We start from the raw sequence: 24,260 nt of genomic DNA, 5'->3' as shown, positions 1-24,260 counted from the left end.
CACGTGACGGTAAGAAGATTCCAACTACACAGTCGGTCACACCAATTGGTTCCACCTAACTGAGGTTGAGATTTTCCACATCAAAGTCGGCCACGCCGACTTCGCTTAAATGGAAGAAATTTGTTCAACTACACAGTCGATCACGCCAACTTGGGCACATTGCCCTTGAATTTTCAACTACACAGTCAGTCACACTGACTTGGGCACATTGCCCTCGAATTCTCAACTACAAGTCGGTCATGCCGACTTGACCAAAAGCTCCATTTGGCATACATCGTCAACATGAGCCGAGCCGAGTGGGAGGTACATATCACCATCTCTAAGTGATTCGGTAGAGGGCTATGGTTCGCACATTCTTACACCTACGAAAGGAACAACATACTCTCCAAGATACTCAGTACTCCCAACTGAGGTTGGTCGAGCAAACTCCTCCTAACCTAGGTTGGCCGAGCGAGTCTTCCCATTTCTCCCAACTCAGGTTGGTCGAGCATTCACCTCCCAACTTAGGTTAGTCTAGTAAACTTCTCCTAACTCAGGTTGGTCGAGCAAACTTCTCCCAACTTAGATTAGTCGAGCATTCACCTTCTAACTCAGGTTGGTCGAGCAAACTTCTCCCAACTCGGGTTGGTCGAACAAACTTCTCCCAACTCAGGTTGGTCGAGCATTCACCTCCCAACTCGGGTTGGTCGAGCAAACTTCTCCCAACTCAGGTTGGTCAAACATTCACCTCCCAACTTAGGTTGGTCAACATTTATCTCCTAACTCAGGTTGGTCAAGTAAACCTCTCCCCACTCAAGTTGGTCAAGCAAACTTCTCCCAACTAAGGTTGGTCAAGCATTCACCTCCTAACTCAGGTTGGTCGAACAAATACCTCCCAACTCAGGTTGGTCGAGCAAACTCCTCCCAACTCAAGTTGGTCGAACAAATACCTCCTAACTCAGGTTGGTCAAACAAACTCCTCCCAACTCAGGTTGGTCGAGTGAACTTTCTCCAAACAACGGTCTATCCGACCTAACGAGCTGCTAGCACTAATCCGCTCAGTCTGCACTCATTTGATTAAATATACTCTCTAAGCTAAATACTCTTTAACTTAGAGAGTATGGAGCTAACTGTTAGGGCTAGAAATCGTCTTAGGCTTGACAAGGCTCAATAACGAAATAAACATGTCACAACCCAAAGCTCAGCCCAATTCCGATTGGGCCTACGGTTAAAATCACTGTGTGAACTACCCACTCTATGAGTTTGGCTATCCTACAAGTTAAGCTGAACTGAGTTCCGGCCCATTACCTACAATAGTCCATAAATAGGAAATCATAATCATATTCTATTTCCCCTTTTACGGAGATTCTGAATCTTCCTTAAACTATTAAATTTAATCTGATAAAGGCAAGAAATCATATTTCTTTCTTGATAGAGATTATCTCCCAAAATCGGACTCAGTGTCTTACTAAGATTCCAACCCCTTGGGTTCACTATATAAACAGAGGTCTGCCCTCTCATAAAGGATGGATCTCCCATAGTCAATCTACACTACTCAAAACCATCTATTTGCTACTAAGTTCTTGCTCCCAAGAACCTGACGCCTCTGCCGTAGTCTTAGCCTCTGACAAGACTTCTGGTAATCCTTATTCTCCTTAATTTTTATTAAATCATCTCTTTCAGCCTTGCTAACTGGAGCATCGGAGTGCCTACGGCAAACACCACCCCGGTGTTTTCCGTTAGCTTCACGATTGTCCTTCCATGTGTGCAGATCTAGCGGATTGTCAGTGGCCTCAACATCATGGGATCAGACCCTATTTTCATGACGGTAGATTTTTTGCATCTACAAATAGATATGGGAAATTAATTATAGAATAATATGTCAGCATGTAAAATGTCAATTTTATAATAGCTACTATATCCTTATTAATTTAACAGAAAAAAAAATCTATTTTTTGATTTATTAGAAAGATATTAATAATTTTTTATAATATTTTTAATATTAATATAAGCATGGAATATATGTCAAAGTTAACATGGTTTTGCTTCATCTTTTTTTTTTTTTTTTTTTTTTTTAAATTTAAAGATAACTTGTACATTTAGATAATAATATACCATGAAGACATTATTATACAACATAATATTTAGTTAATTGGTCATTATACACAATCACAACATTTAACAGTTAAATTAACCAAACCCCGGTATATTATTTTTTTAAGTCACAACAATAACATAAAAACTCTTCATTCAAATTGGTGTAATATTGTTATTTATAAGTTAATTCATTTTTCATCTTTACTCACCCTTCATATATATTATACCATATGAAATCTCAGTTACCTTTCTAACAATTAATTAATTGAGTGAATATATTACTTTATTTGGATTCATAACTTAACAAATTATAATTAAGCTATCATTTCCGGTTGTTTTCGAATTCAATAATCTAGCATGATTTGATTATAAGATTATTACATCAACCTCATTAATTAAAAACTTTCAATTAAAATCACCAAGTTCAAATGCATAGATGAAAAAGTAGTGAAATATATATGGACAAAAATAGAAAAATAAATAAATAAAAATTTCGCCCACTAAGTCCGCTGTGGGTGTAGCAGAGCAGAGAGGTGAGGAGAGAGCGGTCGCTCTCATTTCATCATAATAACAAAAAAACCTTCTGGACTCAGAGATTGGATATCCTATCGCTAATGCTTCCAAAACCCTAACTCTGTTATCTTCTCCCCATTGCCCTTTCCTCAACGCTACCTCTTTAATTCCCCTCGAATACCCGGTTTTCTATAATAAAAACTTGAATATGATATCATTCTTAATTTATTTATTTTTACCATTCCAGGTCCCAGCATTTGCTGCCTTCCGTGGGCACTAATAATCCCACTTTACCCTCCTTCTCTCTCACTCTAAACTCTTTGGATCCTATTCCTTTTTATTTATCTATTTATTTATTGTACTTCACTGAACATGTATTCCTATATATAAAGGAGTTTAATTAAGTATTGTGATACATACATAGCCCGGTAGAGAGAATAAAAGCTACCTTTTTATCTCCTGTTTGCGTTGGGGTGTGTTGTTTGTTTTCTCCTTCTTCCTTGGCTAGTTTCTTCTGCTCTCTTTCTTCTTCATCATCTTCATCTGCCTCGCTTAACGAGCTTCTTTATTTTAGTTAATTTGGTTGAAAGACATGTCGAGCTGCGTCGATGCTGGTCCTGAGCAACTCTGCTACATCCCTTGCAACTTTTGCAATATAGTTCTTGCGGTATCTGATCTGTCAACTGTATTCTTTCTTTAATGGGATCTGCTTTTCAGTTTTTATCAGCCTCCACTAACGTTTATTGTTTGTTTTCTTTTCTTTCTCCATGTACGCCTAACAAGAAACAACATTTTAGATCATGATAAAAGCTAGTCTTTGCTTCTGTGATCAGTTTCTCGTGCTATTTTACTTAAAAATTTATTGATTTTCTCTCTGAGGTTTCTTGATTTTGTTACAGTCAGGTCTCCATCGTTAAGACTTTCTTTTTCCTCCTTCTTTTGCAGTCAAAAAAAGAAAGTCATACCTGAAAGTCCCGAGGGATTATTTCTGTATTATAATATTGTTTTCATAAACTACAGAGTGTTTTAACGTTAAAACAAGCATTTGATGATAAGATGATGAGGACAACTCGATGACTCTTTGATTTACTTGTATATGGCATATCTTTCCCTCTCCAAGTACACAAAACTACTGTACATCACCACAACCGCAACCAGCTTCAACTTGGTGCTGTTTACCGCAGATTAACCCTCCATCTTTAACTGATTAGAAAAAATAAAATCAAACTTCTCGGTTTCGTTGTGCATGACTGAAAAATCACTGATTAGTTTCTGATCTGGGCTTTTTTGCCCCAGCCCCTAAATTTTAATGTTTTGACTTGAAAATTTGTTATTCTAAGTTAATTAATAATTATTGGATGCGCAGGTCAGTGTTCCTTGCAACAGCTTGTTTGACATCGTCACAGTCCGATGCGGACACTGCACCAATCTATGGTCCGTGAATATGGCTGCTGCGTTTCAGTCACTGTCATGGCAAGATGTTCAGGTGATATAGTTTATGGTAAAATATAATAATATAAATTAAATTCTCTATATATTCTATATCTGAGCTTACATTTAGGGCATTTATAGCCTCAGAAATCTAGGGTTTATTGGGTCTACTTCTTTTGAGGAAATCGAAACTTTCAAGACACAGATCGTGTATTTCAAAGCATTTCGCTCTGAAGTGGTTATGGTTCAGGGAAGCCTAGTAGCCGCCATAAGCGAAACCTGTTTTATTGCTTTTTGTAGAGCTGAGTTTTGCGGCCGCAGTTGTATAATGCGTCAGGACCTGTCCTAACCACCCATCAAGTTTCAGAATTTCTCTCTATTACTCACCCACTAGGGTTCCTTTACTTTCTTGAGCCGCTTTTTTAAGAATACTACCTTGATTTGATTGATTTGAATGTTAAGCTTCTAGGTTTAATGATTTCTTTTCAGGACATTTGTCTCTTCTTTGGAAATTAAACAAGGGTTCTTCTGAGATCTTAAAGCCCTTGTCTCTAAAACTATTTAACTGGGTTTTATATGCTTCTGCTTTTAATTCAGATGTTATAAATCTAACCGATTCAGTCACTTCAATGCCGGACTTTTTTCTTTTTTCTTTATCTTATAAAACATCATTTCAACTCTTTCGGGTAGGTCACTTCTCTCTCTCTCCTATTATTGTGAACACACGCAGATGAGCTAACATATATTATAAACCTCTCCAATTTTTTTTTTTTTGGCCCTGAATTGAGATAACAAATACTAAGGCTCTCAGTGAGAAAGCTTGTTCCTTTGTAGTAGAAACAATCGCAGTTTCCACGTCTTCCATTTCATTTTCCTTTCTTCAATTCTGGTTTGATAAAACCTTCAGTAGTTTACAAAATGATAATCACACATGCATCTTTTATTTGGTTGGTAAATATGTGTTATATTATTCAAATTTAAAACCATTTTATAGGCCCCAAACTACACGCCGGATTACAGAGTTGACTTGGGCTCCTCCTCCAAATGCAACAACATGATATCACTGCGACCACCAACTCATAATGTGCCTGATGAAAGGGTTGTGAATCGACGTGAGTCACCACATATTTTTGGATAATGTGTTTCCATACATCTTTTTTTTTTTTTCTCTCCATTTAAATATGTAAGTATATGGTTAAAGTTTATGTACGTATACGTATCATGTGCGGTTAATTTCATGTTTCAGCTCCCGAGAAGAGGCAGCGAGTACCTTCTGCATATAACCAGTTCATAAAGTAATGAAACTGTAATCAGCTTCGTTCTTGTTAAATTAATGTCTTCTGCGTGAAATCTTCAGCTTCGTTCTTGTTAAATTAATGTCCTCTGCGTGAAATCTTTATTATTGAATATAATTTCTGATGCAAAATTGTTAATGTAGAGAGGAGATTCAGAGGATCAAGGCAAATAATCCAGATATCAGCCACAGGGAAGCATTCAGTACCGCTGCAAAGAATGTAAGTGGTCCATATATATATATATATATACTTACATTGTTGAACTCAAAAATTTTGAAATCAAATTTATTGTTACTAGGAACTCTCATATTTACTTATGTTTTCTAGTGGGCACACTTCCCTCATATCCATTTTGGATTGATGCTGGAGACCAACAACAAGGCTAAGCTGGATGATGTAAGTACCTGATTACTTTGTTAATAAGAATTTATTTACTTTGACTTATCCATTTTGCCTCGTGTATGGTATGGCCACTGATAATAGAAAGCAACTACTCGAACCTCGAGTCATTAAAATTTTTAAAGCCTCGTTAAATGGGATAACTCAAATTTATGATATCGCTTGCTCTACTCTAAGTTGCTTAGAATTAAAGGCATTTCTATATCTTACATATTAATAGTAGTAATCAGAAACTCAGAGTTATGTGTAGTAACTTTCTTGTGAGCATGCTATATATTCTTGCCCTTGTTACTAATTTATTTATTATTTTGTGATGAATTCGTGCAGGCTTCTGATAAGCGTCTCATGTCAAGGGCAGCACTCCTGAATAAATGATGGACGTTTTTGAGTTTTCAGGACTACTCCAATGAAGTCTGAGCTCAGGAAGTAAAGAAAGACGATTGAAACTCAAATGTGTTCTAAGTGACAAGAATCTGTATTCTTCTTCAATGTTTAATTGTCTCAAGTACGTTGTTTAATTATTTAATTAGGTCATGTTATTTGCTGGTTTCCAAGTAACTCAGCTACTTTCGTTGGCTGTCTTTGTCAATCAATGACTTTTCAATCGAAGATATTGAGACTAAAAATAAATTTCAAAACATTTTTAACGAGCTTTGTACGTATATGAATAAATTAATTAGACATGATAATAAATGCCTCATATAATACTTTTGCGTAATGGTTTCATTTATGTACATGTATGTATAGAGCAGGCTAGGTTCAGTTTGTATTTATTTAGCTAGCTGATATTAGGGTTTAAGTAGGTTTAGTCAGGCTTTATTATTGCATGCGCTTCTTGGGATCAGAAACTCATGGGAAGGAGATGTATATATGGAAATTGTAGCTTTTAAAATCTATTTAACAGGAAATATATATGTTAATTTATCACTTACTAATTCCTTCCGTAACTTTCGTAAGAGAGAATAATTTATGTTGACTCATTTTAGGATTTCCCCATTTGCTCAGGACCTTCAAGACACAGATTTTGATGATATCATAAATTAATTATCCCATTTTATGCCATATGTACGTAATGTCCATTGTTTAGATGTATTTCATTTTCATTTTAGTGCTGAAATCCACAAAGTAAGTACATCAAATAATTATAAGACAATTACTCAAACAGAGATATCACGATTAGTAACGTTCAATGATAGGAAGGATTTACATATAAAATTCTCTTATCTCTTCTTCATCAACTCTCAAATTGTGCCTACAATGCAGAATTATTGGAGATCTTTCCGTATGTTCCCATCATGTTAGTCTTTTGAACAGATGGCCATATCTATTTCTTTCTGAATAAAATAAAAGAAACACGGAATCTATTAGGTTTATAAATTAAACATAGCTTGAATGAAGCTTCTTCCTTTGGAGTCTATGGCCATCATGGAAGAGTGAAAAACTAATCACATGTTCATAAGTTTCTATGGTCTCAACTCTCTTGTAAGATATATTTCTGACAAATAACGTAACATCTTGTAAATACAATGACAAACGCAGTTGATAATTTTAGAAACCGTGTAATATTTATAAGTTTCCAAAAAGATAGCAATTCATATGCCCATTTTGTATTTCTTCCCCCGAAGTTGCTAGGAGTGGATCTTATGGAAGTTGAATTTTATTTATGCATATACATTGATATACTGAATAAAGAAATAATACTTGTATTGCCTGCTGTGCTTTTGTATTTGAGAAAGTAAATTACTAAGAAAAGAGTTTTTGTGTCGAAGCATATATGAGCATAGAGAGAGAGAGAGAGAGAGAGAGCTTGAGGGTAGCGAAAAGTTTGTTGATGGATGGACCACCATTTTATTTAGGCTTACTGAGAATTTTCCATAAGAGAATCCTTCGCATAATTAAAAGTGCTAAAGCTACAGAAAACACTTTTGCAGGATACATTGATTTGATCTTTGTATTTTATTGAATGGCTGACTGGGGTATATATATGTATATAGCTGGTCAAAGTTATTATTACTTTCGTCAAAATCAGTATCTGATAGCTTTTGTAAGTATCATCGGCAATTAAAAAGAAAAGAGATTGTTTTCTGCATACTCATTTCACTAAATCAATCTTTGTTACTGTGCTATCGACTGAAGTGGGGCTGTGGTCTCCACCACTAACCACTCTATTGTATCCTCATCAGATAATACTATTAGAACTCATACATATTCAATTAGAAGCTAACCAAGATTGAATAACTAACTATATATAGGCTTGGGTTTGATTATTCAAGTCTTAAATCATGTTTGACTGACTGAGGAGAGAATGAATGTGATATATTTTCAGATGGTAATTTGTAATATTAAAGTTGATGAAGATTTCAACACGTTCTAACCTTACCCTGAAGAGGGAAGAAGGCATAAATAAAACTAATAATGATTGAATGTCCTCGGGATCTGGAAGTGGATTCTAGTAGATTACAAGCTGGCAAATGATATAATAAAATTTATAAATAAAGAATAAGAGAGAAAATAGTATGGTAAGTGGCGTGGTGGTGGGCAGTGGTGAGTAATTTGGAGGATTGCTGCTCTGCAAAAAATGATTCTGACATTAGAATCTGAAACGTCAAATTCAAGTCTGTCAAACGCATTCAATTTCATTTCAATGTCATTTCACTTCTCTGACTTCCCTTCCGCCCCCCCCCCCCCCCGCGCCGGCCCTCTCCTTCCGCGTTCACATTCACTTTCTCTCTCCATTCCAACACCAAATAATAAAAGGAATGTTGCTGTCCTTTCAAGGTGTTCCTACACCATTACCATTACCATTCTCTTTTTAGACGGACCCACTTTGTGGAATTTTTTTATTTATTTTTTTCAATAAAATTTGATTGTCTTTGAAAGGTAGGGTAGGGTCAGTGAGTAACTGGTTTAAGGGGATAAGTTCTTGCGATGAAAATTGAAGCAACATGTGATTCCTGTGGCATCATGTTCCCTTCAACAATGCTTTGATAATAAATTCTCTAATTTATGATTCTGTGAACACCAATTATATGCCACGCATCTCACTCAAAACACTAGGACACCATTCATCCACACCATCACTTCTTCATATAATGGGCTACTCTTTTAACATCATATTCCGGAAACTTTGGGCCTAAACCCACCTACCAACACATTTCAAAGATAAAAAAAGAAAAGGCAAAACGAACGTGCTGCAATTTACTTTACTGATACTGATGTACTGCATTGCATAATGCACCTAACGTAACTCAGGCTTGAGGGTTGCCCTATGTGTAGAAAAAAAGGTAATGTCGATAACGTTTTACTTTTCTTTGATTTGCATTTCTCCATGTCACGTTAACTCATAAACAATTGGAAACCAAGAGATAGCGGGTACCTGACTAGCAACAATCAAACCAACTCTTATTTTTGTTTTGTTTCAAGATTATTTCCTATTAGCTTCTTTGGTTCTCACCTCAGGGAACAATGTGGCAGAGTTAACATAACACTACAATTTTTCAGAATTCTTAAAAACAAAGCTTAACAAATCCTCTTTATAGAAAACTAAAGGAAAAGACAACCAAAATATGTCATGACTTTTACTAATAGCAGATGGCATCTTTCCCAATCGAACTGAAAGATATCCTTGTCTCTTCTGATCCAAAATTAAACTTAAGATCTGAAGCATCATCATGGGTAACAGCATTGCTTGTAGAAGGGAAAGCAAAAACGAGGGAAGGAGTTGATTTATTCGATCCAAAACTGTATGTAGGAACTGCAGCTTCCTTGTTTGGCTGATGGATGCCACTGGCTGGAAATGATGGCATGACTGTTGGTGTTGGAGGCTCAGAGAACACTCCAGTAGATGCAGAAACAGGAAAACTAAACCCGGCGGTGTTATCAGATGAAAATGCCCACCTCTGGGCAGGCTTGCCAACAGAAATGGAAGACAAAACCGGTTTAGTCCCCACTGAATCAGATGAAGGCTTCCTCTGTAGATTTGGTACCTCACCATCCGCAGCACTTGAAGCAAGAATTGAGTCATTCTGCCCAATAATTTGATTAGTTAACACTTGTTTCAAGTAAATCCACAAGCTAGTAAACACTACACAAAAGAAAATACTTGATCAAATAATCAATCTGAACCAAAGTCCATTGCTTCGTCAACTAGTATAATGAAAAAGCCACATGTAGAAGGTAATTTGTAATTTCAAAATCAGTCATCCCAAGCAAATTTCAATGAGATTTGATGCATTAAAAAAATTAAAGAAAAAAGATAGTCTATAAAAAAGCATCTGCATCAAGGAACCAAAAAATAAGTGTCAATCATAAGAGTATACAGGCCACTGAAGAATTCCAGTTACCAAAATCATTTTCATTACAAAATCAGAGACCAAAACTACCACAAAGATGACCACAAAAACCCTTGTTAGATAGTGAATGTGCAAGTGTGGGCGGGTATGTGAGCTCTTTTTTTCCTTTCTCTCCTCCACTAATCCCCATTCTTTTGGTGTGTTTAGGGCAGAAAGAATGAATGTTTAATCAGCAACAGTTTCTGGTTAACCTTATGTGTGGTTTTGTGACTTACTGGCAAAGACAACATTTTAGGGAATGCAAGAGAACATATGGTATCGGAACAAGTTCTCTTATACACCAAGACAGCTCCTTGATATGCAGGAAGGCAGTTGAGGTATGAATTTGATAACCTAATATAATGTTCTTCTGCTGCAGTCTCATTGGCATCCCCGGAAAAAAACCACTAAAACCTTTCTTCATCTGTCAGACCTATACATCAACCACCTGGGGATGGAGAGGGAAGCCAGCGGAGCAATGTTGTTCCCCTGGCCCCCAAAAGTTCTCACAAAATAACAATCTGGTTAAATAATCTTCAAAAATATCATCTTTTATATCTTCACCCCTTCCATCAATATATCCCTTTTACCTGCAAAATTAAATTTCTGACTCTGCCGCAGGGAAGCTAATATGATACTTTTGAAATCATAGCATAAAATGAAGCCATAATTTAGAAAAGCTTAAAAGGCCATCTAGTCAATGTATAACAAGTTCATTTTAACACTCATAGAACAACAATGCAAAACAATTTAGGTGGAGCATTCATGTTCACAGAAAAGAAAAAAAATTTGAAGAGGAAAATACCTCATGTCTGCTCTTGATTTGAAAATCTCCTGTATTCCTGTGATCCTGAGAAGGGCCTGCATTGCCAGCTTGTATTGTAAAAATGCTGTTAACCTTAATGTCTGAGGCTGAAGTGGTTTTCTTCACAGCATCCATGGATTTGATAGCTCTCTCCTGAGGAACCTTAAAGAAATTATTCGCTCTAGCTTCATTCTGAGCAGAATTTTTCTTGTCAATTTGGCCGGTGCTCTTATAAGAGTTAAGAGCTCCTAGATGCAGTAAACTATTGTTCCCACTTGGCATGGCAGAGTTAACATTTGAAGACTGGGTTTGGTTCCAAGAAGTGGCAAGCTTTAACTCAGCAGACTTATCCTTAGGAGTGGGTGGGTTTCTCTCAAGGTGCTCCAATATTGTCCGAGCCATCTGACTGGAGTGTGGATGAACAGGTGGGACACCCACTTCTGAGTTGGATGGCTTATTGTCTAGAGACTGGAATAGGGAAGAGCTACCAGAACCTCCTGTTTCCAAATTTGTTTTGACAGCAGGAAAGAAGCTCTCCGAGACATTGGAATTACCCAGAGGTGAATGGCCAATTAAAGAGGAATGAAAACTAACAGACCTTCTGGATGGTGATTCTGCAACTTTATGCCGCATCCTTCGAATGGGTCCCACTGATCCACGGACATCATCCGATGTGTCTCTCCTTGACTAAAACATGTATTCAAACAATAAGAAAGGCATCAAATTATGTATCAATACTCCATCATAAGATTAAGTTTTTCATAATCAGTAACACAGAAAACTACGGCATAAACTAGTATTTCTTGTACTTAATAGTTAACAGTTAATAGTTAATACACGTACAGAGAATCACATAAATAGATTATTTGACCCCATGCATATTCCTAATGTTTTACAGTATAGTAAACAATTATATCTCTGGAGTACACATTACTTTCACACAAATTTCAGAAATCGTTATGCAACAACTATTTAAAAAACCCTTACATAAATCAGTTCTGCAATCCAATTAATTCTTAAAATAAGCAGGTAAACTGCTTACCCCACTCTCTCGCAAGTAGAGGCAGGGACAGACATATGTATGTTTTTGAACCCACAAAAGTTTACATCCCCCACTGTGAATTATTGGTTTCACACAGTAGCCCCCGTTTTCTAAAGTCTAGCTCCACCACTGCATCTCTATATTTCCTTTGGCCTGAAGAAATGGGGATTTGTGACATTATTATTAACACATAATGACATTATTATGAAAGTCGTCTTTAGGATTTTTCCTAAGTCTGTATGGCATTCTTTTCTCTTTATTCTTTTGGGTATACATATTGATATATGTTATAATAACGTAGCTTACATCACAAAAGTTGTTCTGGTGAAACTTAAACGTCCAATAAATTGACAACAAAATGGTCCATTGTGACCAAACAGTAACAAATCCTCTTCAGAGTTTTGGTACTAGATTAGATCCTTCATCTCATTATATGTTCCTTCACGAGTTTCCCAAATTAAAAAGAAACAATAAATAAACATAGCAAAATGAACATCAGAAAACATCAGAACCTATGAGAGCTTCTATAAAAAACAAGAAAATACCTGCTGATAAATAGGAGTTTGTGACTGCTGCAAGGGAGTGGATGGAATGTTCAAGCTTCTATTGCGATCAGCTTGTAATTGAGTCAGCTGTTGATGCAAAGAAAAAAAGAATCATCCCAGGCACAATTAATAATGTTCAAAAGCATCACAGTAATACAAACCTTTTCCACTTACCTTGGACTTAGACTTGGAAAAGATAGTTCTGGAATATGGGGTTCGGGGAAAATTATAAAGCCCAGATCTACCTCTTTCACTCTGAGGAGTCAAATAAGCACGTTGATCCTGTAACATGGCTCCTGGCCAGCACGTGGATGGCTTAGGGGATGGTGAAGGAAGAAACGGCTTTAATGCATATTCATCACCATTCAGTGATGTCCTTTCGTCTTTTGTTATTATACTCTTCGAACTAAGGCCTAATTCAGACACTCGGGTTCCCATGTATGCTCTCGCAATATCAATTGGTGAGGCACCAACTTCATCTTGCATCTGAAAAATTCAGAACATATATGAGATCATCAAACATCTGATTACGCAAGTGAGAATACATTGAATTTCAATGAATCTAAAAACACAGATAAACTATGCAATATGTGTACAGACTTACATTGGCAAGTTCCATGGATACGTGGTAGTTAATTAAAAAAAAAATTCAGCAACCTTTTTCTTAAAAAATAATAATAATAATAATAAAGTGTCAGAATGAGGGTAATTTTTTAAAACAATTTGGGAAAACAAAGTTCTCAATGTGCATTATTGAATATCTGTTTATTCTCAAAGAAGACACCATTTGGGAATGAAGAGACACTTTGTTCCTTCTATCCATACACATGATATCTATCTACAAAGACAAGTTCTAGGAGATATCCTTTTCAAAGACAGTCCACATCAACACCAAACACCTATGCCCACATATACCAATCACAAAGCTAAAAAAATTACAGAAGTTCTGTATCTTATAATCATGTGTTTAGTCCAACGATGTCACATTTTAGTTAATCAAGGAATTTCAGTACTGATATGCCAGAATATATTTATTGTTAAAAACAGACTATAAGAAAATGGTCATTTATTTTTGTACACACCACTCTTAGAAAAAAGTATGTTTTAGCTCGTATTTGTATAATTCATCATGAAAATTCCAACAAGCAATGCATGATAAAATAGACTCAAATTTTTACACAATTAAATAAGCAAAAGAAAGCTGGTTATCCAGGAATATGTCATTGATCCAATTGTTTGTACTCACAGATGACTGCACAAATGTGGTTGAGGTTCCCCAGAGAGCTTTACTTAAATCTTCTTTCTTTACATCAACTGACTTCCTTTGCCTTTCAAGGGCAGGTATAGGCCTCTCAGTATCTCTCACGGTCATGCTTAGATATTTATTTTCTGGTTCAACATCAGGAATATCAACAGTCCTTGACTGTAGTATCTCTATCAAATGATTGAATTGATCCCTGCACAGTAAAGCAGTTTCTAAATTTAAACAACTGATACTTCATACCAGCACATGTATGCACTAGTATATACATGAACAAAGAGAGAAGTATATCTAAAACAAAACTTCTTCATATTAGATGGCATTTATCCCTCAGTCAAACCTGCTACTAAAAACAGTGGTGGATGCAATAATAGAAAAAGGATTTTGTTGCTAATTTCAAAAATATTCAAAGTTTTAATGATTCAGGGGTTATAGGTATTTTGCATGAGGGGAGAGAAAATTTCCAAAATCCATACACATTAGGGTATTTTGATGATTTAGTTAACTCTAAGGAAACTGACTAGTTCCTGGTTTTATTTTTTGTTGACTTAGGTTAAATATTGTTGCTATTAAGATTTCTAATTCTCTTGATTCAAAGAATAGTCTGATGAGCATAAATAAAAGAAGTCTATAAAAACTCATGTAACTAAGATTATCCTAGGTTTTGATCAGATAGAATCAAGATCGCATGGTTGCCTAATGTTTTCTCTCTAGTTCTTTGGCATTGAATCAATTTCTTCTTCTCACTCAAAGTTCAATATTGTCACATCACAATTCCCAATACCTATCAACTCCACCATTCTTTGAGCTTTTCCATTAATTAAAGAAATCTCAAAGCATAAATCCCTTTCATACCCATCTAAATTTTTAAATCCCCAATTTTCAAATCCATCTTATATCAATAGTCTAGGAAATAATTTTGAGACAAAATTGGCAGATGTATCATTTGCTATCCAAGGAAAACAGCAAGACAATCAATAACCAAATACCTAGAGAAAGTTTTCCCCTTTACTAGCTGCTCAATTTCAGAAACCCGATCACCATTTGTTCCTTCACCTTTTTTGTCTTGTTTGCACCGATCAAAATCAAAACCATTCTTTGATCCATCAGTTGAGCTGCTAGGATCCAATACACCAGTTAATCTGGCTTCTCCATACTGTAAGTAATTAAACCACACAGTGAAACAGTAAATACAGAAGCAAAATAGAAGCATCTGCAATATCATATAAATACTTATTTGTCTTCACAATAATCAAGCGAGTTATCATAAAGAATAACCTCCAATAAACGGTCCCAAAAATACACAGCAATGCAACATATAAGCAAATGTAAGTTTGTATTTGAATCAGTCACAGCACGTAAGAGAACCAAAAGGAGAAAAAATGATGATAATCATGAACATCCTTCACGTTAAAGCATTTTAATAGGTCATGAGAGAGCATGTACAGAAAAATAGAACAATTTAAGGTCCGAGAAGAAAGTGTAAGTTAGAAATCAAATAAACCATACATTTAATTCGCCATCACCTCCAACCTTTTCCTTCACATCTTGATCCACTTTATCTGTTTCAGAATAACTATAAATCAATTAAGATTATACCACAAATATATTCCGACTATATTAATTACTTCCAATTTTCCAAAAGAAATTATCAATATTAATAAACTGAATGGCCTTATCTCAATTATATAAAAACCCTAATTAATCAATCACATTAAAAAATAAATATATCCAAAGAGTTTAACGAACCGTGATCTTCTTTCTGTTGTTGATCGTTGGGTGGTGGAAGCGAACATTCAGGAGATTTAGAGAAGAGGGAGGGAAGTATTCGGGTGGCGCCGCCAGATATGAGTCGGTAAGCCGGATCAACAAGCTTTGACAGCCAGCGACTACGTGGGTGCGGGCGTGAGTAGGGTGTAGACGGTGGTTTACGTGACGACGGTTTCCTGAACTTTCCACCGACGCCTCGCCCCGGCGCTTCATGGACAAATGAAAAAGACGACGTCGTTTGGTCGTTATGTTCCATCAGTCTCTAAGTTTGAGAGAGCACAGCAATAAAAACTCAGAAACACTCACCTTTCTAGTAAAGGCGGAAGCGCTCTTTTTTGACCCCTTTTGTTGAAGGTTTTTGGAGTTTTGTGGGAGCTCGATTAAGCCAAGTGAGCATTCAGTGTCCACTGCTCTCCACTTGTCGAGGCGTTATGTTACTTTCTTTACGCAGATTGTGGTGGCCCATCAAAAGTCAATCCCACTCGGACGACTACCCTGCCACGTAGGATATTAATTCATTCCCACAATTATATTAAATAATTTTTAGATTTTAGTGGACTAAGGTTACTTTCTCCAAACCTCAGGGAAGAAAATGTCATTAACTCACAATAAATAAGGCACTAAAGAAGCGCATTATAGAAATAAGCAAAGGCTATCACTTAAATAAACTGATCAAGGAAGTTGAAATTTGTTGAAAAGCCTGATGGCTGATACACAGCAATCCATAATCTACACACAAGCAGTCACAAAAACTAGAATCGCGCAGCACCCACCGACTATTAAGTATGAACAACGTAACATTACCACCCAATACAACACATTCTTTCTAGTTTCATGATTTAATCTGAACCAACCCCAATAAGGGCTCACCAAATACACATCTTCTAATGTTCACTTGTACAGTTGTACTCACTGCTCCTCTGTTGAGTGCTTCGCAGCATCGGATTCACTCTCTGCCTTCTCCAAGCTGCCTACAACCTCTTCATTTATGCCACTCTGACTTTGCTCTGCTTCTGCCTCCAAGTTAGGTTGCTCTGAATTTGATGTAGAATTTTCTGTTGCATCACCCAATGTAATCTTCTCAGAGGGAAGTTTGGGAAGAGACTTTCTAACTGGTTTTTTGTAGTGTTGGGGGGATGATCCTTTGGCAACCCGGTTTCGAGTAATTTTCTCATCCAGACTTAACCTACCCGATTGAGAGCCATGGCTACTGTTTCCATCAGAGTCTTTATATGATCCTTTGGAGCGGCCAAGCTTGGGAGATTTAGCTCTTGTTGTTGGTATCTGCCATCAAAATCAAGATATTATTACATATATTGACCACTATTTACAAATATGGGCCAAGGCTTTCCAGCTATAACAAAAGAAATTCATGTACTTTCTCTGTGGCTTATTTGCATCACTCTACAGTCTACATAACAAAGCAATTTGAACTAAAAGCAGTATTTTAACCCCATTTTCAGTGACATTTATAACTCTAGAAAATAGGTATTTACTCATAATCATCCCCTCTCTTTATAATCTCTTTGATTTCTTCTTGGAGCAGGCCAGAAAGAATTTACTTATTTTTCCAACCAAACTTCAGCTAACCAGTAAAAATATGATGGTACATGAACTAAGTAATAGAGAACAACTACTTAGAGTGAGAAAGTCTTGAAAACTAGATTGATTATCAAGATGTTCAAACATAAAAAATGAAATAACTCCAAGACAGAATACGCAGTCAAAAAAAAGGAAAAAAAAAAAAAAAAACTGGTGATTATAATTAGGAGCAAAAATTTTGCAAATGTGGAGTTATATCCACAAAGCTTTGCCAAACAATTTATTTCTATATAAAATCAATATCCATTGTTCTTCAGACTGGATGCATTATTCTGTTTATGACAACCTGATTGGGGATGGGGAGATAGGGGCTGAAGCAAGAAGCTGAAAATGATTACCACTACCTAATCATTGTGCTTCATTCAGTAAAAATGAAGAAATAGTATTTATGAGCAAGCCAGCAAACAAAAGAGAATCGTTTTTCATTACACACAACTTCAATAGGACTACTTGCTATGCAGGCCCAAGTCATATGACCTACTAAGAGAATCATTCCAATAAACAGAAACTATAACTATATTGTCCACTAGAAAATATACTACCTTCTTCAACTCCACCTTGGGTGGAGGCGGTTCATGATAGAAGCTAGGCATAGGGGTTGCTTTAAACATCAAGCTCTTCCGAAGCATTTTAATTTCTGCCTCTTGATTCTCCTATTATAAAAAAGGGTGTTAAGTCATCTGAAGGACAGACTTATTTGATGAATCAATGTCAGACAAGTATTCAACCAGTAAAACTTTTAAGAGCACCACCTGGGATTTTGCCTGCATAGTAGTTTTCTCCTCTTCCATTGCTTGGATCTTTTCCTCAAGCTTCGCATAGAACTTCCCAAACAAAAGCAAGTAATAGTTAGTAATTCTGAAGTTGATCAAATGAAGATGAAAGATAAAGTCATAATCATTTTGCAAATAAGAATCAAACAAACCTCTTTACGTTTCTCAGCTCTCTCATCACACTTAAAACTGAAGCCATATGAAGGCAGGCCACCTGTTCTTTGAGGTTTAGTACCTCCTGATTCAAGGCTTCTGTGAAGTATTCAAAGAGAAAAAAAAAAAAAAAAAAAAAATCTTCAGTAATATGAAAAGGAGCGAGAAAGTTAGAAACATCAGCAGCCAGTAAACACGGAAAGAGGCATGTGAGCTTTCTTCAACTTTAGCTGGAAGCCCCTGTTTTTAGAGGCTTTAGATGTCTTGTCTCTTCCCTACGGCAATTTAACATAAAACTACCAGAAAAGTTTCCATGAGTTGTAGCAAGACAGTTACCTCAAATAAATAAAACCACAACTTTAAAATCTAAAGTTTCTTTGACAGGCTATTAATATGTCATGATGTACAAGAACCATACCTTAGGCCCACTTTCACTGTTGTATTTGAGGCAGGTGATGCTGTGTAAGACAGTTTGGTTTGCTGCCCAAAGCAAATACGGAGTATACTGTGAGAATCAATGCCATAATCTAATCTTATAGACTAGAAATGATGTTCATTGCCATAAAGGGAGCATATATTCAAGCTTAAACACAAACAAAACAAAAAAAAGGAGTATGCGCACTATCTACCTGGGAAAGATGAGCAGGACTAGATGCAGGGACCAGCTTTGTTGCCCTGCCAGAATCAACACCCTTGATGCTTCCAGAGATCTGCCTGTCACTAGATAACCTCCGGTTAGTTGCAATGGCAAGAGGCTGCTTTGAGGTGACTGAACCAATTTTTTCACCTTTATTCTTCTTTGCTATACTTGTTACATTCTTAGGGTGAGAACCCTTCTCAGTTGTCCCCTTAGCTTGACTTTTCTTGGAGTTGATAATATTATTTTTCTCTTCAACTCCCAATTCCTACAAGACACTAATGGCACTGAGATGGATATAAAATCAGGGGAAAAAAATAACGTACTTTTCAATTTAAAATATTGCACCTTAGATAAGGTCAAACCACTGAATTCGTCAAGGAGGGTTAATCCTTCTCCATCTTTCTCAGCTGAACTGTCAACAATTGTACTCTCTGCAGCCAGCTCAATTGTTTTAGTGATCTCAACGGGCCCTTCATTTTGTGTAATAATATCATAAGCTTTATTTAGCCCCATGATTACACCATCATCACCAGTGTTTGGGAGTTCATTTTGGTAGCCCATCTCATCACCAATTACGAGATTAGCAGCATCCATTGCTCACTAAGTGCATAACCCATTTTCATAGTTACTTCCAAGTTTAATACCAAAGAGTTAAGAAAAATACACTTATAATTTGGTCAATGGAAATGTGAAAATAAAATAAAAAGGCACACAATTCTTTTCCTTTTTGTGATATTCTCGTTGCTATGAGAGATTAGATTAAGCAAAAAGAAGCATTTGGCTCAATGCAGTTGATATTCTTAGACAAAAGAGAAACATAAGGCTTTTTCCACACTGTCTCAGCAACTAAACGGCAAAAGAGAAACATAAGACAAAATCCATTTCCCAGATAAACGATTCAAACACATAACATTGACATCATATTCACTTTTTATCCACAAACACAACCTTCTGGGAAACTAAACATATATGAACAACATCAAGATAGAAATTGCCAACATCAAGATAGAAATTGCCCATGAACCCATATATCCAAATTTCACATTCAACATTTGAAAAGGTGAATACTCACCATAACAATAAGATCACAAAGATAAAATGATGAGAAAGCTAGAGCATATCATCATCTACAAAAGGCCACTCCAGTACAACACTGAGTAAACAGGTGCTAACAAATTTACACAAACCAAGAACTAAAACGCATAAATAGAATGCATAACAATCAACAAACAAAAACCACAAAACCCATAAAAATTCAAATTTTCACTCGTCATAAACAAACCCTTTTCCCTAATTTTCAAAATCCAGAAGATAAAACAAAGCGTGTATATTTTAGAGCGTTAATGCAAATAATACAACGGAGGGAGATCCAGTCAGATAGTGAAATGAGGCAGATTTCAAAACAATGCAGGGGTTTTAAAGCAAGTTTCACTCACCAAAGTGAAGTAAACGAGAGAGCTTCAGAGGAGCATTGAGTGTAGACGATGTATGAAAATGGATAAAAAATCAGAAATTTGTACTCGTACAAACACTGTTGGGGGCCAATAAAGAAAGGAAAAAAAATTCAGAGAATGGATATGATTCAAAATGCCACTTGCATTTAACCAAAGAGTTAAAAGACAATTCTCATCAACCTCAATTCATTAACTATTTAAACAAGAGCATGTGCGGTTACAGGCGGTTGAAATTAAATCAAAACGTGGGGTGATGTGCTCATGTTATCTTTTTTTTTTTTTTTTTTTTTTTTTTAACTGGATAATGGTTTCCACCTAAATTATCATTTCTTTCCACAGGATCATTAATCATTTGATCAGAGTCTTAAATATATAAAACTTTTTAATCCATTAAAACTTTTTTAAAGTAATATATTTTAATCCATCACGTCACGATAAAGTTATTATGAATATTATGAAGGTCTGCAAGGTAAAATAAATTCAAAAAGAGAAAATAAGAAAGTAGTTTATTAGGCTGAGTGACATGCACCCACCATAGTTGGTTTATTATTTTGGATAAGATTTGGAGAATAATATTGGTTAGTTGAATAGGAAAGTATTACGAGATAAAATTTAAAAATTTATAAAAAAACTCTTAGGTTTGTTAATTTAATTAAACACCTTAACATATAAAATGATAAAAACACCCTTATCACCTGCAGTGCTAGATTCCAGCCACCACCGTCAGAATCTGGCCGAAAAATTGCGTTACGACACAGACCGGTTGGATCTGTGTCGTAACGCGTCGATATGGCCTTTTCCGACCAGAAAAAGCCAGATCTACGGCCAAATGTGACCGTTGACGGCCAGAAAAGGCCAAAGAAGTTCATCTTTGGTCGTCAGCGACAGTCAAAGATATGGCTGTCGTTTTTTATCAACGATGGCTAAGATTTGGCCATCGTTGATCATCAACGACGGCCAAATCGGTTAACTACCGGCAAGTTCTGGTTGTAGTGTAGGCCGTTTTACAGATTCCGACTGCCACCGACGGTGGTTGCTGAAATCTGGCAAGTATGGGTTGTTGGGGGTATTTTTGTTAATTTTTAAACTTTTTTCTGGGGGTATTTAATAAAATTAATAAACCTAAGGGGTCTAAAAGTAATTAAAAAAATATAATAATATTTCTGGAATAATGTGCCAAACAATATTTGGAGAATAGGATTAGGAATATGAGTAGAAATAGGTAGCCAAACGCACCCATGAATATTATGAAGGTCTACAAGGTAAAATAAATTCAAAAAGAGAAAATAAGAAAGTAATTTATTAGGCTGAATGACATGCACCCACCCATAGTTTGTCATAAAGACAATTTGATACCCAAAAAGTTTGGAAATGACAAACACTTGCTCTCCGTCAGGTTATGTTAGTGAATTCTGTCAATTGAAGGACAGTGTGGTAAATTCAAAAATAGATAAAGGATAATTATTTTATTTTATCCCTTTCTTCTTCAGTCAAACTCACATTTCTTCCATCAACTCCCTATCTTCCACCTTTCTTCTTCAAAGCAACCGTTGCCACTGGCATTCTTGCCGACTTTCTTTCCTTTTTCCTTTACCTTTTCTGTTGATCTCACCTCCCATCACCATCCTCCTCCATCCCCAACCGGATTTGAAAAATCGGTTTTAGAAATATTCAATCAAAATCAAGTCTCTCTAGCAACCATGAATTCGATGTTCAACAGCTTTGATGCTTTCTGTGCTGAATTCTTTAGGCAGAAGGTGAGGGCTTCTTTTTCTTTTTGTAACCAAGAAGGTTAACAACATGTAGTCGGAGTTGAAGGATTCTACAAGGGTGAATAAAACTTCCCACATGGAGAAAAAGCAAGTGGGTCCATCTTCATCAAACTGAGTTTTGGGAAGGCTACATTTGCTCCAGAGTTGGATGGACTCAACTGTTTTGAGACAATCGTCTCCTATTGATTCAGTTTTCTGCTTATTATTGTTGAAGAAGCTGATGCCTTTTTTATTGAAGAGCTACAAACATATTCTCTCTCAAGTGAAGAGTTTTTACTTGTTTAAGGGAATTTAGTTGATTCATAGTGTTATAACCACTCACACAAGAATCAACCAAATAACAAAAAGATCATAATCAAGAATCACAAATCACACACATAAGAACAACCGGAATTTTACCGTGGTTCACTTGCTTTATATTTGAGCAAGCTACGTCCACGTTGAACTCGGGAAACACACGAGCTCGTTGCACTAAATCACTGTCAAGATTATAGATTACACACAGCAACACAAACCCCTCAATAACCCTTCTTCAACCCATAACTCACCCTAGAGATTAAACCCTTCGAATCCCTACAAACAGCGTATACAATACACCCAGAATGACCTGACCCAGTCACTCAATCAACAAGTTACAAGATTCACTCAACCTAGATTGAAACCCTAACAGACTCAAAATGGTGTTTAACAAAGAAGAGAGAGATTTACAAAAATGAATACTGCGTACAAAATGCCAAAATAACTCTGCTTTTATATGGTTGACATTAGGGTTAAATTCCAGCCGTTGGATCTTCTCTTCATCAACGCTCAGGATTGTTTCTTCAGTTTGGATCAAAATGACGTCGTTCCATTTAAGTTCTAATACGACAGCGTTTCAAGCCATCATCCAACAATCTCCACCTTGATGGGTTGAAAAACAGCCCCTGTGCTAGTGCAGCTTGCATTTAGTGAGTCCTTCATGGTTCTTTTGTTAAACTTGCTTATTGAATGCACAGCAGGTTCAAGCAATGCTTGAACTTAGCAAGTGTAACAATCTTCGTACCCATGTCTGCTGGATTGTGCTCAGTAGGAACCTTATTAAGAGCTATCTCCTCCCTAGTGATCAGATCTCTCACAAAGTGATAGCGAACATCTATGTTTTTGGTTCGCTCATGGTACACTGGATTTTTACTCAGGTGTATTGCACTTTGACTATCTGAAAAAAAATGGTTGGCTTCAGTTCAGACAAGTTTGCTTCACTCAGAATCCCTTTGAGCCAAATTGCCTTCTTAAATACATCATCTACAGCCATATATTCGGCCTCAGTTGTTGATAGTGCAACTATAGGCTGTAATTGTGACTTCTAGCTGATGCAGTTGCCCCCCAAGGTAAAGTAATATGTAGTGGTTGACTTCTTAGTGTCCTTGTCATCTACAAAATCAGAGTCTACAAAACCAGCCAGCTCAAGTGAGGCAGATCTTTTACAGTATTCCAGTCCCACATTTAAAGAGCCATTAACATATTTGAGTACCCACTTCAGGGCTGTCCAATGTTCCATACCAGGATTGGACATAAATCTACTCAACAATGATATCACAAATGATAAGTCAAGCCTAGTACTAATCATAGCATACATCAAGGATCCAATTACATTTGCATAGGGTATGATCTCCATTTTAATTAACTCAGCATCAGTATTAGGGCATTGAGCCTTGCTTAATGTGAAATGGTTAGCTAAAGGCATTGAGACAGTTTTGGTCCCTGACATTCCAAATTTTTCTACTAACTTATGTAGGCATGAGCACAGGTGAATTTTCAGTTCGCATTTACTTCTGTTTCTATCAATTTGCATGCCTAAAATCTTCCTAGCATCCCCTAGGTCTTTCATTTCAAATTTAGCATTCAGTTTATTCTTTAACACACAGATTAGAGGCTTTGATTTGCTTATCAGTAACATGTCATCTACATACAGCAGTAAGTAAATAGGTATTTCATCCAAAACAGCTAAGTAGAAACAACTGTCATACTTACTCCTAGTGAATCCTATACTTACTATAAAGGTGTCAAACCTCTTATACCATTGCCTAGGGGATTGCTTTAGACCATATAAAGATTTCAGCAGTAGGCAGACATGGTTAGGGGCCTTTTTATCTATGAAACCTAAGGGTTGGCTCATGTAGATCTCTTCCTCAAGATCTCCATGTAGGAATGCAGTTATAACATCTAATTATTCAAGCTCTAGATCCTGGTGGGCTACTATGGACAGCATGAGCCTTATGGTTTTGTACTTAACTACTGGGGAAAAGACTTCATTGAAGTTTATTCCCTCTCTTTGGGTGAAACCCTTGGCTACTAGTCTAGCCTTATACTTGAGGGGATCCTTTTCAGTGATACCTTCCTTTAGTTTGAACAGCCACTT

General features: G+C 36.4%; 3 protein-coding genes across 4 annotated transcripts; 1 reads left to right on the top strand and 2 right to left on the bottom strand.

Moving 5' to 3' along the window:
* The first annotated feature begins 2,766 nt into the window (after positions 1-2,766).
* LOC116130315 (axial regulator YABBY 5) lies at positions 2,767-6,352 on the top strand. 2 transcript variants are annotated; one of them, XM_031416062.1, is made up of 7 exons: positions 2,767-3,256; positions 3,956-4,075; positions 5,015-5,132; positions 5,267-5,315; positions 5,459-5,534; positions 5,643-5,711; positions 6,042-6,352. In XM_031416062.1, the coding sequence occupies exons 1-7, from the start codon at positions 3,182-3,184 to the stop codon at positions 6,087-6,089; spliced, it is 555 nt and encodes a 184-aa protein (XP_031271922.1). In that variant the 5' UTR covers positions 2,767-3,181; the 3' UTR covers positions 6,090-6,352. The 2 variants fall into 2 exon arrangements, with proteins under 2 accessions (XP_031271922.1, XP_031271923.1); XM_031416063.1 differs by lacking the exon at positions 2,767-3,256 and adding an exon at positions 3,617-3,757.
* A 2,908-nt stretch (positions 6,353-9,260) lies between these two features.
* LOC116130311 (nuclear pore complex protein NUP1) lies at positions 9,261-15,872 on the bottom strand. Its single transcript, XM_031416057.1, has 8 exons — positions 15,448-15,872; positions 15,208-15,260; positions 14,688-14,854; positions 13,684-13,894; positions 12,612-12,923; positions 12,438-12,524; positions 10,851-11,537; positions 9,261-9,739 (listed from the first exon to the last, which is right to left on the bottom strand). The coding sequence occupies exons 1-8, from the start codon at positions 15,722-15,724 to the stop codon at positions 9,296-9,298; spliced, it is 2,238 nt and encodes a 745-aa protein (XP_031271917.1). The 5' UTR covers positions 15,725-15,872; the 3' UTR covers positions 9,261-9,295.
* A 309-nt stretch (positions 15,873-16,181) lies between these two features.
* Positions 16,182-20,299, bottom strand: LOC116130323 (protein WVD2-like 5). Its single transcript, XM_031416071.1, has 8 exons — positions 20,073-20,299; positions 18,982-19,236; positions 18,626-18,901; positions 18,415-18,476; positions 17,996-18,095; positions 17,823-17,894; positions 17,613-17,723; positions 16,182-16,752 (listed from the first exon to the last, which is right to left on the bottom strand). The coding sequence occupies exons 2-8, from the start codon at positions 19,228-19,230 to the stop codon at positions 16,378-16,380; spliced, it is 1,245 nt and encodes a 414-aa protein (XP_031271931.1). The 5' UTR covers positions 19,231-19,236; positions 20,073-20,299; the 3' UTR covers positions 16,182-16,377.
* Positions 20,300-24,260: the final 3,961 nt, after the last annotated feature.

The sequence above is a fragment of the Pistacia vera genome, unplaced genomic scaffold (genome assembly GCF_008641045.1).
Source record: "Pistacia vera cultivar Batoury unplaced genomic scaffold, PisVer_v2 Contig219, whole genome shotgun sequence".
In the NCBI taxonomy this organism is placed as follows: domain Eukaryota; kingdom Viridiplantae; phylum Streptophyta; class Magnoliopsida; order Sapindales; family Anacardiaceae; genus Pistacia; species Pistacia vera.
The sequence above is the reverse complement of the archived record's forward strand: the minus strand, read 5'-3'. Positions and strand labels throughout refer to the sequence as shown.

Excerpts from the sequence above, each read along its gene's own strand:
- LOC116130315 (XM_031416062.1), top strand. The coding sequence starts at position 3,182 with ATGTCGAGCTGCGTCGATGCTGGTCCTGAGCAACTCTGCTACATCCCT. Across the intron at positions 4,076-5,014 it reads TGTCATGGCAAGATGTTCAG|GCCCCAAACTACACGCCGGA; the intron begins GTGATATAGTTT and ends ACCATTTTATAG. Across the intron at positions 5,316-5,458 it reads GCATATAACCAGTTCATAAA|AGAGGAGATTCAGAGGATCA; the intron begins GTAATGAAACTG and ends TTGTTAATGTAG.
- LOC116130311 (XM_031416057.1), bottom strand. The coding sequence starts at position 15,724 with ATGGAACATAACGACCAAACGACGTCGTCTTTTTCATTTGTCCATGAA. Across the intron at positions 15,261-15,447 it reads ACAACAGAAAGAAGATCACG|ATAAAGTGGATCAAGATGTG; the intron begins GTTCGTTAAACT and ends ATTCTGAAACAG. Across the intron at positions 12,525-12,611 it reads TTTCCAAGTCTAAGTCCAAG|CTGACTCAATTACAAGCTGA; the intron begins GTAAGTGGAAAA and ends TTGCATCAACAG.
- LOC116130323 (XM_031416071.1), bottom strand. The coding sequence starts at position 19,230 with ATGGATGCTGCTAATCTCGTAATTGGTGATGAGATGGGCTACCAAAAT. Across the intron at positions 18,477-18,625 it reads GTCCTGCTCATCTTTCCCAG|CAAACCAAACTGTCTTACAC; the intron begins GTAGATAGTGCG and ends TGCTTTGGGCAG. Across the intron at positions 17,895-17,995 it reads GAGCTGAGAAACGTAAAGAG|TTCTATGCGAAGCTTGAGGA; the intron begins GTTTGTTTGATT and ends TTGTTTGGGAAG.